The sequence below is a fragment of the Coregonus clupeaformis genome, chromosome 16 (genome assembly GCF_020615455.1).
Source record: "Coregonus clupeaformis isolate EN_2021a chromosome 16, ASM2061545v1, whole genome shotgun sequence".
Lineage (NCBI taxonomy): Eukaryota > Metazoa > Chordata > Actinopteri > Salmoniformes > Salmonidae > Coregonus > Coregonus clupeaformis.
The window spans coordinates 19,331,823-19,348,961 of NC_059207.1; the positions used below are offsets into that span (position 1 = coordinate 19,331,823).

The 17,139-nt window shown below is 42.2% G+C and overlaps 1 protein-coding gene across 1 annotated transcript in view; it reads left to right on the plus strand.

Annotated features, from left to right (window-relative positions):
• LOC121584395 (glutamate receptor ionotropic, delta-2) overlaps positions 1-6,669 on the plus strand; it is a 638,531-nt gene extending 631,862 nt beyond the window's left edge. The window contains exons 13-14 of the mRNA XM_045225956.1: positions 6,337-6,532; positions 6,649-6,669. Of these exons, the coding sequence (XP_045081891.1) occupies positions 6,337-6,532; positions 6,649-6,669 (217 nt within the window). The remainder of the gene's footprint in view (positions 1-6,336; positions 6,533-6,648) is intronic.
• Positions 6,670-17,139: the final 10,470 nt, after the last annotated feature.

Genomic DNA, 17,139 nt, shown 5'->3' on the forward strand with positions numbered 1-17,139 from the left:
AGGGAATAAGCACGCACACCTGGGGGTGGCTTGTCAGGATGTCCAGGAACCAGTTGCAGAGGGAAGGGTTCAGTTCCAGGGTCCTTAGCTTGGTGATGCGCTTAGAGGGTACTATGGTGTTGAATGCTGAGCTGTAGTCAATGAACAGCATTCTCACATAGATGTTTTTCTTGTCCATGTGGAAAAGGGCAGTGTGGAGTGCAATAGAGTTTGCATCATCTGTGAATCTATTAGGGCAGTATGCGAATTGGAGTGGGTCCAGTGTGTCTGGGTGATGGTGTTGATGTGAGCCATGACCAGCCTTTCAAAGCATGTCATGTCTACAGATGTGAGTGCTATGGGGCGATAGTCATTTAGACAGGGACCACTATGGTGGTCTGCTTGAAACATGTAGGTATTTCAGACTGGGTCAGGGAGAAGTTGAGAATGTCAGTGAAGACACTTGCCAGCTGGTCAGTGTATGCTCTGAGTACGTGTCCTGGTAATCCGTCTGGCTTTGCGGTTTTCTGAATGTTGACCTGCTTAAAAGTCTTACTCACATCGGCTACGGAGAGCGTGATCACACAATCATCCGGAACAGCTGATGCTCTCATGCATGCTTCAGTGTTGCTTGCCTCGAAGCGAGCATAGAAGTGATTTAGCTCGTCTGGTAGGCTTGTGTCACTGGGCAGTTCGCAGCTGTGCTTCCCTTTGTAGTCTGTAATCGTTTTTAAGCCCTGCCACATCCGACGAGCGTCAGAGCCGGTGTAGTACGATTCAATCTTAGTCCTGTATTGACTCTTTGCCTGTTTGATGGTTCGTTGGAGGGCATAGCGGGATTTTTATAAGCTTCAGGGATAGAGTCCTGCTCCTTGAAAGTGGCAGCTCTACCCTTTAGCTCAGTGTGGATGTTGCCTGTAATCCATGGCTTCTGGTTGGGGTCAGGTACGGTCACTGTGGGGACGAGGTCATCGATGCACTTATTGATGAAACCAGTGACTGATGTAATGTACTCCTCAATGATATCGGAAAAATCCCGGAACATATTCCAGTCTGTGCTAGCAAAACAGTCCTGTAGATTAGCATCTGCGTCATCTGACCACTTCCTTAGTCACTGGTGCTTCCTGCTTTAGTTTTTGCTTATAAGCAAGAATCAGGAGGATAGAGTTACGGTCAGATTTGCCAAATGGAGGGAGAGGGAGAGCTTTGTACGCGTCTCTGTGTGTGGAGTAAAGGTGGTCTAGAGTTTTTTTTCCTCTGGTTGCACATTTAACATGCTGGTAGAAATTAGGTAGAACGGATGTAAGTTTCCCTGCATGAATGTCCCCGGCAACTAGGAGCGCTGCATCTGGATGAGCGTTTTATTGGTAAATAGTGTGGTCTACAGCTTATCATAAGATACTCTACCTAAGGCGAGCAAAACCTTGAGACTTCCTTAATATTAGATTTTATGCACCAGCTGTTGTTTACAAATATATATAGGCCGCCACCCCTTGTCTTACCGGAGTCAGCCGTTCTATCCTGCCGATGTAGCGTATATCTCGCCAGCTGTATGTTATCCATGTCGTCGTTCAGCCATGACTCGGTGAAACATAAGATATTACAGTTTTTAATGACCCGTTGGTAAGATAACCTTAATCTTAGGTCGTCCAATTTATTTTCAAATGATTGAACATTGGCTAATAGGATTGATGGAGGAGGCAGTTTACTCACTCGCCGTCGGATCCTTACAAGGCAACGCGACCTACGTCCACTATATTTCTGTCTCTTTCTCATGCGAATGACGGGGATTTGGGCCTTGTCGGGTGTTTGTAGAATATCCTTTGCATCCGACTCGTTGAAGAAAAAATCTTCGTCCAATACGAGGTGAGTAATCGCTGTCCTGATATCCAGAAGCTATTTTTGGTCATAAGAGACGGTGGCAGAAACATTATGTACAGAATAAATTATAAATAATGCGAAAAAACACAAATAATAGTACAATTGGTTAGAGGGCTGTAAAACAGCAGCCATCTTCTACGGCGCCATTCTCTATGTCAGCTCTGTGATTCGATCCAGCAACCTTTCGGTTACTGACCCAATGCTCCTACCCACCAGGCTACCTGCCGCCCCATTGCATACTATGAATATGAGACCAAATACTTAACTTTTTACTACTTTAATACACATAAGTGAATTTGTCCCAATACTTTTAATCCCCTAAAATGGGGGGACTATGTTCAAAAGGTGCTGTAATTTCTAAACGGTTCCCGATATGGATGAAAATACCCTCAAATTAAAGCTGACAGTCTGCACTTTAACCTCATATTTATTGTATAATTTCAAATTCAGAGCCAAAACTACAAAAAATGTGTCACTGTCCCAATACTTTTGGAGCTCACTGTACGTCATTGTGTCTCAATGTAATCAAAGTATAAAATTATTGTTATTTTCAAATGAAATCTCTTTTTGGGCTTAGTTGTGGTCAATTTGCAGTGTAAAAATTATTATAATTGTTTCCGCCCCCCCGACCATTCGCTCCGACAATAATTGTCCCGCAGCTAAATCTAGTTGCCTGCCTAGAGAATGTGTTAGCTTCCTGTACAAATTATCTCTAAAGACAGTCACAATGGCAATAATCAAGTGATGTTAAGTCAATTTCCTTGTTCAATGAGCAGCTCGGCTGAAGATAATTGGTAGTGGGACAAACAAAAGCACACGCCAAGATTACAGAGGAGCTGAAGAGGGATACCTTAATAGATGTTCAGGTTTAGACGCCAGACTGATAGGCTTCGTTCCAAACTGCAACCTATTCCCTATCTAATGCACTACTTTTGACTAGATCCCTATGGGCCCTGGTCAAAAGTAGTGCACTACATAGCAAATAGGGGGCCATTTTTGACGCAACCATAGTCTACCATGGTTTGCCACTATCGCACCCACCCCACCCCACCCTCACCCTCACCCTCCCTACCATCACCCTCACCCTCCCTATCTCCATGTGTCTACACATTACTTAAGGAGAATTTCCACCCTCAAAGAGAATGCAAATGATAGACATAGGCACGTCAAAACGTGGGAAAAGGAAATGGGAAGATTAAGGGCAAAGATTAATTGACAGCAATAAAAGATTAACATTTGGCGGCCAAGTTCATTAAAACCTTCAAAGGGGTTTGAGAGTAGCTGGAGAGAGGGAGTGAAAGGGGGGGTATGCTAATGTGACATTATTAATTAATCCTCTTTCTTAAGGTAAAATATCTTTAAAAAATATAAATGACTTGTATTAAGCCTTTTTGGGGTTAAAATAATCACAGTTATCTGCCAATGATGTTAGAGAATTTAGCTTGGTAAGAAAAAACAAGAACAAAAACAAGTGAATTATCACTCAAGATATTTAGGCTTGCTTAGATTTTTCGACAGCCTTAATAACAATAGTAGTGATGGTAACAACAGAAGTGTCATAGTAGTGATGGTAACAATAGAAGTGTCATAGTAGTGATGGTAACAATAGAAGTGTCATAGTAGTGATGGTAACAATAGAAGTGTCATAGTAGTGATGGTAACAACATAAGTTTTATAGTAGTGATGGTAACAATAGAAGTGTCATAGTAGTGATGGTAACAATAGAAGTGTCATAGTAGTGATGGTAACAATAGAAGTGTCATAGTAGTGATGGTAACAATAGAAGTGTCATAGTAGTGATGGTAACAACAGAAGTGTCATAGTAGTGATGGTAACAACATAAGTTTTATAGTAGTGATGGTAACAATAGAAGTGTCATAGTAGTGATGGTAACAATAGAAGTGTCATAGTAGTGATGGTAACAATAGAAGTGTCATAGTAGTGATGGTAACAATAGAAGTGTCATAGTAGTGATGGTAACAATAGAAGTGTCATAGTAGTGATGGTAACAACATAAGTTTTATAGTAGTGATGGTAACAATAGAAGTGTCATAGTAGTGATGGTAACAATAGAAGTGTCATAGTAGTGATGGTAACAATAGAAGTGTCATAGTAGTGATGGTAACAATAGAAGTGTCATAGTAGTGATGGTAACAACAGAAGTGTCATAGTAGTGATGGTAACAACATAAGTTTTATAGTAGTGATGGTAACAATAGAAGTGTCATAGTAGTGATGGTAACAATAGAAGTGTCATAGTAGTGATGGTAACAATAGAAGTGTCATAGTAGTGATGGTAACAATAGAAGTGTCATAGTAGTGATGGTAACAATAGAAGTGTCATAGTAGTGATGGTAACAATAGAAGTGTCATAGTAGTGATGGTAACAATAGAAGTGTCATAGTAGTGATGGTAACAACATAAGTTTTATAGTAGTGATGGTAACAATAGAAGTGTCATAGTAGTGATGGTAACAACATAAGTTTTATAGTACTGATGGTAACAATAGAAGTGTCATAGTAGTGATGGTAACAATAGAAGTGTCATAGTAGTGATGGTAACAATAGAAGTGTCATAGTAGTGATGGTAACAACATAAGTTTTATAGTAGTGATGGTAACAATAGAAGTGTCATAGTAGTGATGGTAACAATAGAAGTGTCATAGTAGTGATGGTAACAATAGAAGTGTCATAGTAGTGATGGTAACAACAGAAGTGTCATAGTAGTGATGGTAACAATAGAAGTGTCATAGTAGTGATGGTAACAACATAAGTTTTATAGTAGTGATGGTAACAATAGAAGTGTCATAGTAGTGATGGTAACAACATAAGTTTTATAGTAGTGATGGTAACAATAGAAGTGTCATAGTAGTGATGGTAACAACATATTTTTTATAGTAGTGATGGTAACAATAGAAGTGTCATAGTAGTGATGGTAACAACATAAGTTTTATAGTAGTGATGGTAACAATAGAAGTGTCATAGTAGTGATGGTAACAATAGAAGTGTCATAGTAGTGATGGTAACAATAGAAGTGTCATAGTAGTGATGGTAACAATAGAAGTGTCATAGTAGTGATGGTAACAATAGAAGTGTCATATTAGTGATGGTAACAACATAAGTTTTATAGTAGTGATGGTAACAATAGAAGTGTCATAGTAGTGATGGTAACAATAGAAGTGTCATAGTAGTGATGGTAACAACATAAGTGTCATAGTAGTGATGGTAACAATAGAAGTGTCATAGTAGTGATGGTAACAATAGAAGTGTCATAGTAGTGATGGTAACAATAGAAGTGTCATAGTAGTGATGGTAACAACAGAAGTGTCATAGTAGTGATGGTAACAATAGAAGTGTCATAGTAGTGATGGTAACAACAGAAGTGTCATAGTAGTGATGGTAACAACAGAAGTGTCATAGTAGTGATGGTAACAATAGAAGTGTCATAGTAGTGATGGTAACAATAGAAGTGTCATAGTAGTGATGGTAACAATAGAAGTGTCATAGTAGTGATGGTAACAATAGAAGTGTCATAGTAGTGATGGTAACAATAGAAGTGTCATAGTAGTGATGGTAACAATAGAAGTGTCATAGTAGTGATGGTAACAATAGAAGTGTCATAGTAGTGATGGTAACAACATAAGTTTTATAGTAGTGATGGTAACAATAGAAGTGTCATAGTAGTGATGGTAACAACAGAAGTTTTATAGTAGTGATGGTAACAATAGAAGTGTCATAGTAGTGATGGTAACAACAGAAGTTTTATAGTACTGATGGTAACAACAAACGTTTTATAGTAGTGATGGTAGCAACATACGTTTTATAGTAGTGATGGTAACAACAGAAGTTTTATAGTAGTGATGGTAACAACAGAAGTTTTATAGTAGTGATGGTAACAACAGAAGTTTTATAGTAGTGATGATGATACACTTGTTGTTTTCCTAATTACATTGGTGGCTTCTGTTAAAGCAATTTGACAAACAAACAGTCATTAGTCCCAGTTCTGGTTTTATATTACAGTTGTAGATGGTGAGTGTTTGAAGACCGTAGCGTTGTAATTAAAAGACCTTCATTTCCCTGGAGGTGGAGATGCTATGATACTACTGACTAGTGCTTTTATGACACACCTCCATTATTCCCCTTTTAGTGGAACTACAGGGAGCTTCTTGACAGTTGGTTGGCTGGCTTACCCTTAATTAGCTTCAAGTTATGAACTCGGCACTGACATTGTGTGTGTTTGTGTGTCTCTGTGTCTGTGTGTGTGTGTGTGTGTGTGTGTTTGTGTGTGTGTGTTTGTGTGTGTGTGTGTGTGCCTGTGTGTGTACCTGTGTGTGTGCCTCTATGCGTAGGTGTGTGTGTGGGGAGTGTGATTATTTCCACATCTGTGTCCAAGTGTAGTTCCATGTCAACCCCACGTTATAATGGGTACATGGTGAACTACATTTCCCATAACCTCCCCCTTCTGTCTCTCTCTATAGGTCCCTCCAAGACCTGTCCAAGCAGACAGAGTTGCCGTACGGGACAGTGTTGGACTCGGCAGTGTACGAGCAGGTGCGCAGCAAGGCCATGAACCCCTTTGAGAGGGACCCCATGTACTCCCAGATGTGGCGCATGATCAACCGCACCGGAGGGGCCGACAACAACGTGGAGGAGTCCAAGGAGGGCATCCGCAAGGTACACCACTTTACATAGTCTACGCCATTTAGCAGATGATTTTATGCAATGCGATGTACAGTACAGTGAGTACGTATATACTAGTGTGTGTGAACCCACAAACCTGTCATTGCTAGCACCATGCTCTTACCAACTGAGGCACACGAGATCACGAGTCCTGGTGTGTCCTAAACGTACTAGTCTAGATGTTTCATAGGGTTTCATATATCTCACCTGTGGCTTGGTGACGTGTCGTACATGGGTTCATTATTGTCAGTAGCTTGTTAAACTACAACTACAGACAAAATCCTAAAATGCGATTGGTGTAGAGCGAGACAGAGGGGAGAGGTTGTACTCTAGGACTCTAAACGAGAGTGAGATATGCATGGTTTAGCACTCAATCCCCAGTATGATTACTAACTACCATAAGTGCCTGGTACAGGTATTTAAATGTGTAATTTGTAAGCCTCAATATAAATATAAAATTATATAGATCCTCTCTGGTGTTCTTTTATTAGTAAATTGGAACCGACATAGGATGCGTCCCAAATGGCACCCTATTCCCTGTTTTGTGCACTACTTTTGACTAGGGCCCATAGGGCTCTGGTCTAAAGTAGTACACTATATATGGAGAAGAGTGCCATTTGGGATGCACACTTGGTAGCAGCAATTAAAGCAATGGTAAATGAGTGAAGTATGGCTTCAAGCCTTCATCTCCTCGACAAAAAGATTATTAGGGCTGAATACCTCATTAGTGGGTTTGGTTTCATGAATTAGTCAGTGTTTTGTTGAGATAATCAGCACTCCCAGGTGCTCGGATAAAGGCGACACCCCCAGAGTAGCAGACAAGTACAACAACTATGAAGCTTAATGCAGGAATAGAGTAGCAGACTAGTACAACAACTATGAAGCTTAAGGCAGGAATAGAGTAGCAGACAAGTACAACAACTATGAAGCTCATTGCAGGAATAGAGTAGCAGACAAGTACAACAACTATGAAGCTCATTGCAGGCCGTCATTCCTGCTGCGCTCCTCCTATGTATTTGTCTCTCTTATTCCCTCCCCCCTCCCTACTTGTATTACTGGGCTGTAGGCTCAACATCTCCCTCTAGTGGAATACTGGTGTCAATGACAGGTTTGTCTCTCCTAACCCAGAATCGTTCTATTTTTCTTTACCCTTTCTTTTTTTTTTTTTTTGATTTGTTTAATTCAGTTTTGTCTGTTTGTTTTCATGCGTTATCTCTGGAAACCAGTATCTTCTGTCAGGAGTGCCAGTGAGTCCGGCAGCCAGGAGTACCAGTGCCCTCCGTTGGTCCCCCTATAGTTTAATTTGTAGATCGTGTTTTCCTTCTCCTATCCTATGTCTTGTCTTGTCTTGTCTTGACGGTCGAGTGTTGATAGTTCTATATTCCACACACTGTCAATAAACCTCTCAGAATCACAGTCCCAGGCACTATGGATTTTCTTCCCCCACACTGTTCAGATTGCAATCATTATAGAATAATAATATTATCTGTCAGAGCCACTGTGTTTATCTTATCAGGAACATATAGCAGAGCCCTGAAGGACATTATGTTAGGGGTAGAAATGCCAATCTCTGCCACTTCAGTCTAAGCTCAGAATGTTCAATACACTTTTAGATTCCCCACCTATTCTTGATATCACAGCCATTTGCAGTATAAGCTCAGAACATTCAATACTCTTGTAGATGTTCGACCTATTCTTAATATCATAGCCAATTGCCTAGTAGGATGTGAATGGCAATTAATGTTATGCGATATCATTGCAGTCCATAGGGAACCATACTTCTGAGGAAGGGTTTCACTGATATTTCATCAACACACGTGAAATTGCTGTTCATTAGTAAAAAAAAAAACTGTGCAAAATACAGTGCATTCGGAAAGTATTCAGACCCCTTGACTTTTTCTACATTTTGTTACGTTACGGCCTAATATTGATGAAATTACATTTTCCTCATCAATCTACACACAATACCCCATAATGACAAAGCAAAAACAGGTTTTTTGACATTTCTGCAAATGTATATATATATAAAAATAAGATACCTTATTTACATAAGTATTCAGACCCTTTGCTATGAGACTCGAAATTGAACTCAGGTGCATCCTGTTTCCATTGATCATCCTTGAGATGTTTCTACAACTTGATTGGAGTCCACCTGTGGTAAATTCAATTGATTGCACATTATTTGGAAAGGAACACACCTGTCTATATAAGGTCCCACAGTTGACAGTGCATGTCAGAGCAAAAACCAAGCCATGATGTTGAAGGAATTGTCCGTAGAGCTCAGAGACAGGATTGTGTCAAGGCACAGATCTGGGGAAGGGTACCAAAATATTTCTGCAGCATTGAAGGTCCCCAAGAACACAGTGGCCTCCATCATTCTTAAATGGAAGAAGTTGGGAACCACCAAGACTCTTCCTATAGCTGGCCGCCCGGCCAAACTGAGCAATCAGGGGAGAAGGGCCTTGGTCAGGGAGGTGACCAAGAACCCGATGGTCACTTTAACAGAGCTCCAGAGTTCCTCTGTGGAGATGGGAGAACCTTCCAGAAGGACAATAATCTCTGCAGCAGTCCACCAATCAGGCCTTTATGGTAGAGTGGCCAGAAGGAAGCCACTCCTCCGTAAAAGGCACTTGACAGCCCATTTGGAGTTTGCCAAAAGGCACCTAAGGACTCTCAGACCATGAGAAACAAGATTCTCTGGTCTGATGAAACCAAGATTGAACTCTTTGGCCTGAATGCCATGCGTCATGTCTGGAGGAAACCTGGCACCATCCCTACGGTGAAGCATGGAGGTGGCAGCATCATGCTGTCGGGATGTTTTTCAGTGGCAGGGACTGGGAGACTAGTCAGGATCGAGGGAAATATGAATGGAGCAAAGTACAGAGAGATCCATGATGAAAACCTGCTCCAGAGTGCTCAGGACCTCAGACTGGGGGCGAAGGTTCACCTTCCAACAGGACAACGACCCTAAGCACACAGCCAAGACAATGCAGGAGTGGCTTCGGTACAAGTCTCTGAATGTCCTTGAGTGGCCCAGCCAGAGCCCGGACTTTAACCCGATCAAACATCCCTGGAGCGACCTGAAAATAGCTGTGCAGCGACGCTCCCCATCCAACCTGACAGAGCTTGAGAGGATCTGCAGAGAAGAATGGGAGAAACTCCCCAAATACAGGTGTACCAAGATTGTAGTGTCATACCCAAGAAGACTCGAGGCTGTAATCGCTGCCAAAGGTGCTTCAACAAAGTACTGAGTAAAGGGTCTGAAAACTTATGTAAATGTCATATTTCAGTTTTTATTTTTAATACATTTACAAAAATGTCTTAAAACCTGTTTTTGCTTTGTCTTTATGGAGTAATGTGTGTAGATTGATGAGGGGAAAAACATATTTAATCAATTTTAGAATAAGGCTGTAACGTAACAAAATGTGAAAAAGTCAAGGGGTCTGAATACTTTCCGAATGCACTGTACATATTTTATTAAATACTTTTGGCCTTTCCAGTATACCCTGAAACACTACTCTAATAGTATGGTTCCAATCACTGGTTATTCTCAAGCGGCCCGAGTCCGAGGCTGTACAACTTCTCTTTTACTCCGTCAGTGTCCTCCAGAGAAGGAAAATGTCCGCCAGTTCCACATATGTATGCTGCTCTGTCTGGACTAATGAGAGTAGCTATGAAGATTATGCTAATAACTCAGGTAATTGTAAATCATCTTTCTGCTACTGGGTTCCTCCCTTGATGCAGGAGGAAATGGTAATGTCTCAGAGATAGAGGGGAGGGAGGGAATGAGGGAGGGAGGGAGGCAGGGAGAGGGAGATGGGAGGTGTCTTTGGCTGACTACAAATGAGGCGTCCTTTACACTGCGGTGCTCAAAGTGATCTCAGTAATTTTTCTCAATGTGCCGACTTCATTATCAAGGTCTTAAATTGCAAACATTACCCTCACACTTAAGAGAGGGAGGGGAGGGGAGCTTAGGGGGGAGATGGGATGATAGATAGATAGGTGGACAGACAGACAGACAGACAGACAGACAGACAGACAGACAGACAGACAGACAGACAGACAGACAGAGTGATAGCGATAGAGGGATGGATGGGGGAGGGATGGAGGGAGAGGAAGAGATAGATAGTGTGAGTGACTAACGGTAATGGTGGTGGTTGAAGAAATGAATTAAAGAAAAGAGAAGCTGGAAGAACAGCTGCAAGAAAAATAGTTCGCATTGTACAACCCCCCCGTTTACTCATTACTTTCTTGTCATATTGAAATATGTTAAACAGCGTGATGTAGTGAGAAATGGAGAGACATTATTTACACAGAGCATATCAATGAGCTACTCTGCTCCTCTATGTCTGTCTGTCTGTCTCCCACTGTGTGTGCTCTCTGGAGTGGCTTGGTGCTCTGAAAGCCTCTCCTGTTTACTCTGTCCGATGGCTCTCTTAAAGCACACTGTGTGTCTGAGGGACCTGTAGCCCTACAGTGTTTGTAAGTATGTGTGTGTGAAATGTTCCCGTGTGTGGGTTTGCCAGTCGTCAAGGGAGGCAGAGCTTGGCAGTTGCCAGGGTTACGTGCGATAGCGGGGCAGCTGTGGTGGGATGACAGATGTGTATCATAGTGTGAGCTGTCTCTGCAGATATCCAGTCACTAGCTCATATCAGACAGGTGGACAGAATACCAGGAACCTAGCTCTGCAATATATCTGAGGCTACTGGTCCACAGACACTGTAAAACAGAACCATCTAAGTCACTCAATGAAATGAGTACTGGTAACTTACAAAAAAATATGTTGCTTGACTCAAAAACTAAGATCATTTGAGTTGTCCGACCTGAGTATGCTTTACAGTGTACTTTACTTTTGTAGGGGTTGAGTTAATGTCTTAAATCACTAAAATAGTTACATTTCACGGTGATATGTAATTAGATTTCAAAACTTCAAACACATCCCTCAGTAATAAAGCAGATAACAGTGTGTTATCCCGTCCCTCAGAATACTGAGAGAGGATGGGAGAGCGGGATGCAGGGTCGGGGGAGAATTTAGACTGGACATTAAAGGAGGAGAACAAATAAAATACAAGATGGGCAGATAGAGTGTGTAGCCAAAGAGAGAGAGAGAGAGAGAGAGGGGGAGAGAGAGTGAGATGGAGAGAGAGAGAGAGAGACCCAACCAAATCATGAGAAAACAAAAAGATAATTACTTGACACATTGGAAATAATTTACAAAACAACTGAGCAAACTAGAATGCTATTTGGCCCTAAACAGAGAGTACACAGTGGCAGAATACCTGACCACTGTGACTGACCCAAATTTAAGGAAAGCTTTGACTATGTACAGACTCAGTGAGCATAGCCTTGCTATTGAGAAAGGCCACCGAAGGCAGACCTGGCTTTCAAGAGAAGACAGGCTATGTGCACACTGCCCACAAAATGAGGTGGAAACTGAGCTGCACTTCCTAACCCCCTGCCAAATGTATGACTATATTAGAGACACATATTTCCCTCAGATTACAGAGATCCACAAAGAATTCGAAAACAAACCCAATTTTGATAAACGCCCTTATCTACTGGGTGAAATACCACAGTGTGCCATCACAGCAGAAATATTTGTGACCTCTTGCCACAAGAAAAGGGCAACTAGTGAAGAACAAACACCATAGTAAATACAACCCATATTTATGTTTATTTATTTTCCCATTTGTACTTTAACTATTTGCACATTGTTACACAACTGTATATATACATAATATGACATTTGAAATGTCTTTATTCTTTTGGAACTTCTGAGTGTAATGTTTACTCTTAATTTGTATTGTTTATTTCACTTTTGTTTACTATCTACTTCACTTGCTTTGGCAATGTTAACATATGTTTCCCATGCCAATAAAGCCCTTAAATTGAAATTGAATTGAAATTGAGAGAGAAAGAGAGAGAGAGAGAACACCATGACAGGAGTGTTGCCGGGTAACCTATGGCTTACGAGTTCTTGGGGATGTTGCCGCTGCCCAGCTTGGGACCTGGCATATATATCTGGCACTCATCTGACTGTACCTGACAACCAGCATCAGAGCCAGGTACAAACAGCTGCATCCTGCAGGGAGAGGCTTTGTGCACAAACGGCACCATTCCCAGAAATTTACAAATAGTACACTTTTGAAGACGTGTCCCTATAGAGTTGTGAAGATGTGAAGTAAGTCGGGGGGGGGGGGGGCGGGGATAGCAATAGCTCTCTATGTGGTCATACTGTACCTAACTACAATAAGTTGAATGCACTAACTGTAAGTCGCTGTGGGTAAGAGCATCTGCTAAATGACTAAAAGTACACAGTGGCAGAATAGCTGACCAAGGCAGAATACCTAACTATTTGCACATCATTATATCACTGTATATAGACATAATATGACGTTTAAAATGTCTTTATTCTTTTGGAACTTCTGAGTGTAATGTTTACTGTTAATATTGTATTGTCTATTTCACTTTTGTTTACTATCTACTTCACTTGCTTTGGCAATGTAAACATATGTTTCCCATGACAATAAAGCCCTTAAATTGAATTGAATTAAATTGAGAGAGAGAGAGAGAGAGAGAGAGAGAGAGAGATAGAGAGAATAAGAGGAGGCTGAGCAGAGGGAGGAGCAGAGGGAGGAGTGATGTTAATTGATGGTGCATCACACTGACACAGGAACTTTCACACATTCCTTTTCATCTCTCTCTCTCTCTCTCTCTCTCTCTCTCTCTCTCTCTCTCTCTCTCTCTCTCTCTCCTCTCCTCTCTCCTCTCCTCTCCTCTCCTCTCCTCTCCTCTCTCTCAATTCAATTCAATTTCAATTTCAATTCAATTTCAATTTAAGGGCTTTATTGGCATGGGAAACGTGTGTTAACATTGCCAAAGCAAGTGAAGTAGATAGTAAACAAAAGTGAAATAAACAATAAATATTAACAGTAAACATTACACTCAGAAGTTTCAAAAGAATAAAGACATTTCAAATGTCATATTATGTATATATACAGTGTTGTAACAATGTGCAAATAGTTAAAGTACAAATGGGAAAATAAATAAACATAAATATGGGTTGTATTTACAATGGTGTTTGTTCTTCACTGGTTGCCCTTTTCTTGTGGCAACAGGTCACAAATCTTGCAGCTGTGATGGCACACTGTGGTTTTTCACCCAGTAGATAAGGGAGTTTATCAAAATTGGGTTTGTTTTCAAATTCTTTGTGGATCGCTGTAATCTGAGGGAAATATGTGTCTCTAATATGGTCATACATTTGGCAGGAGGTTAGGAAGTGCAGCTCAGTTTCCACCTCATTTTGTGGGCAGTGTGCACATAGCCTGTCTTCTCTTGAGAGCCAGGTCTGCCTACGGCAGCCTTTCTCAATAGCAAGGCTATGCTCACTGAGTCTGTACATAGTCAAAGCTTTCCTTAAGTTTGGGTCAGTCACAGTGGTCAAGTATTCTCTCTCTCTCTCTCTCTCTCTCTCTCTCTCTCTCTCTCTCTCTCTCTCTCTCTCTCTCTCTCTCTCTCTCTCTCTCTCTCTCTCTCTCTCTCTCTCTCTCTCGCTCTCTCTCTCCTCTCCTCTCTGCTCTCCATGACTCCCTAGCCATCCCCTGTGTATCCACGTGTCCACTCCTGGCTAGGCCACTCCAGGACCTTAATGTGCTTCTTCTTGAGCCACTCCTTTGTTGCCTTGGCCGTGTGTTTTGGGTCATTGTCATGCTGGAACACCCATCCACGACCCATTTTCAATGCCCTGGTTGAGGGAAGGAGGTTCTCACCCAACATTTGATGGTATATGGCCCCGTCCATCGTCCCTTTGATGCGGTGAAGTTGTCCTTTCCCCGTAGCAGAAAAACACCCCCAAAGCATAATGTTTCCACCTCCATGTTTGACGGTGGGGATGGTGTTCTTGGGGTCATAGGCAGCATTCCTCCTCCTCCAAACACGGCGAGTTGAGTTGATGCCAAAGAGCTCGATTCTGGTCTCATCTGACCACAACACTTCAAATCAAATCAAATCAAATTTTATTGGTCACATGCGCCGAATACAACAGGTGCAGACATTACAGTGAAATGCTTACTTACAGCCCTTAACCAACAGTGCATTTATTTTAAACAAAAAAGTAAGAATAAAACAACAACAAAAAAGTGTTGAGAAAAAAAAAGCAGAAGTAAAAATAAAGTGACAGTAGGGAGGCTATATATACAATAGAATAAAGTGACAGTAGGGAGGCTATATATACAGGGGGGTACCGTTGCATAGTCAATGTGCGGGGGCACCGGCTAGTTGAGGTAGTTGAGGTAATATGTACATGTGGGTAGAGTTAAAGTGACTATGCATAAATACTTAACAGAGTAGCAGCAGCGTAAAAAGTATGGGGTGGGGGGCAGTGCAAATAGTCCGGGTAGCCATGATTAGCTGTTCAGGAGTCTTATGGCTTGGGGGTAGAAGCTGTTGAGAAGTCTTTTGGACCTAGACTTGGCACTCCGGTACCGCTTGCCGTGCGGTAGCAGAGAGAACAGTCTATGACTAGGGTGACTGGAGTCTTTGACAATTTTGAGGGCCTTCCTCTGACACCGCCTGGTATAGAGGTCCTGGATGGCAGGGAGCTTTGCCCCTGTGATGTACTGGGCCGTACGCACTACCCTCTGTAGTGCCTTGCGGTCAGAGGCCAAGCAGTTGCCATACCAGGCGGTGATGCAACCAGTCAGGATGCTCTCGATGGTGCAGCTGTAGAATTTTTGAGGATCTGAGGACCCATGCCAAATCTTTTTAGTCTCCTGAGGGGGAATAGGCTTTGTCGTGCCCTCTTCACGACTGTCTTGGTGTGTTTGGACCATGATAGTTCGTTGGTGATGTGGACACCAAGGAACTTGAAGCTCTCAACCTGTTCCACTACAGCCCCGTCGATGAGAATGGGGGCGTGCTCAGTCCTCTTTTTTTTCCTGTAGTCCACAATCATCTCCTTTGTCTTGGTCACGTTGAGGGAGAGGTTGTTGTCCTGGCACCACACGGCCAGATCTCTGACCTCCTCCCCTATAGGCTGTCTCATCGTTGTCGGTGATCAGGCCTACCACTGTTGTGTCGTCGGCAAACTTAATGATGGTGTTGGAGTCGTGCCTGGCCATGCAGTCATGGGTGAACAGAGAGTACAGGAGGGGACTGAGCACGCACCCCTGAGGGGCCCCCCGTGTTGAGGATCAGTGTGGCAGATGTGTTGTTACCTACCCTTACCACCTGGGGGCGGCCCGTCAGGGAAGTCCAGGATCCAGTTGCAGAGGGAGGTGTTTAGTCCCAGGATCCTTAGCTTAGTGATGAGCTTTGAGGGCACTATGGTGTTGAATGCTGAGCTGTAGTCAATGAATAGCATTCTCACGTAGGTGTTCCTCTTGTCCAGGTGGGAAAGGGCAGTGTGGAGTGCGATAGAGATTGCATCATCTGTGGATCTGTTGGGGCGGTATGCAAATTGGAGTGGGTCTAGGGTTTCTGGGATTATGCTGTTGATGTGAGCCATGACCAGTCTTTCAAAGCACTTCATGGCTACAGACATCACTTTCACCCAGTTCTCCTCTGAATCATTCAGATGTTCATTGGCAAACTTCAGACGGGCCTGTATATGTGCTTTCTTGAGCAGGGGGACCTTGCGAGCGCTGCAGGATTTCAGTCCTCCACGGCATAGTGTGTTACCAATTGTTTTCTTGGTGACTATGGTCCCAGCTGCCTTGAGATCGTTGACAAGATCCTCCCGTGTAGTTCTGTGCTGATTCCTCACCGTTCTCATGATCATTGCAACTCCACGAGGTGAGATCTTGCATGGAGCCCCAGGCCGAGGGAGATTGACAGTTCTTTTGTGTTTCATCCATTTGCGAATAATCGCAACAACTGTTGTCACCTTCTCACCAAGCTGCTTGGCGATGGTCTTGTAGCCCATTCCAGCCTTGTGTAGGTCTACAATCTTGTCCCTGACATCCTTGGAGAGCTCTTTGGTCTTGGCCATGGTGGAGAGTTTGGAATCTGATTGATTGATTGCTTCTGTGGACAGGTGTCTTTTATACAGGTAACAAACTGAGATTAGGAGCACTCCTAATCTCAGCTCGTTACCTGTATAAAAGACACCTGGGAGCCAGAAATCTTTCTGATTGAGAGGGGGTCAAATACTTATTTCCCTCATTAAAATGCAAATCAATTTATAACATTTTTGACATGCGTTTTTCTGGATTTTTTTGTTGTTATTCTGTCTCTCACTGTTCAAATAAACCTACCATTAAAATTAAGACTGATAATTTCTTTGTCAGTGGGCAAACGTACAAAATCAGCAGGGGATCAAATACTTTTTCCCCTCACTGTATTTCCCTCAGATTACAGAGATCCACAAAGAATTCGAAAACAAACCCAATTTTGATAAACTTCCTTATCTACTGGGTGAAAAACCACAGTGTGCCATCACAGCAGCAATATTTGTGACCTGTTGCCACAAGAAAAGGGCAACCAGTGAAAAACAAACACCATTGTAAATACAACCCTTTTTTATGTTTATTTATTTTCCCATTTGTACTTTAACTATTTGCACATTGTTACAACACTGTATATATACATAATATGACATTTGA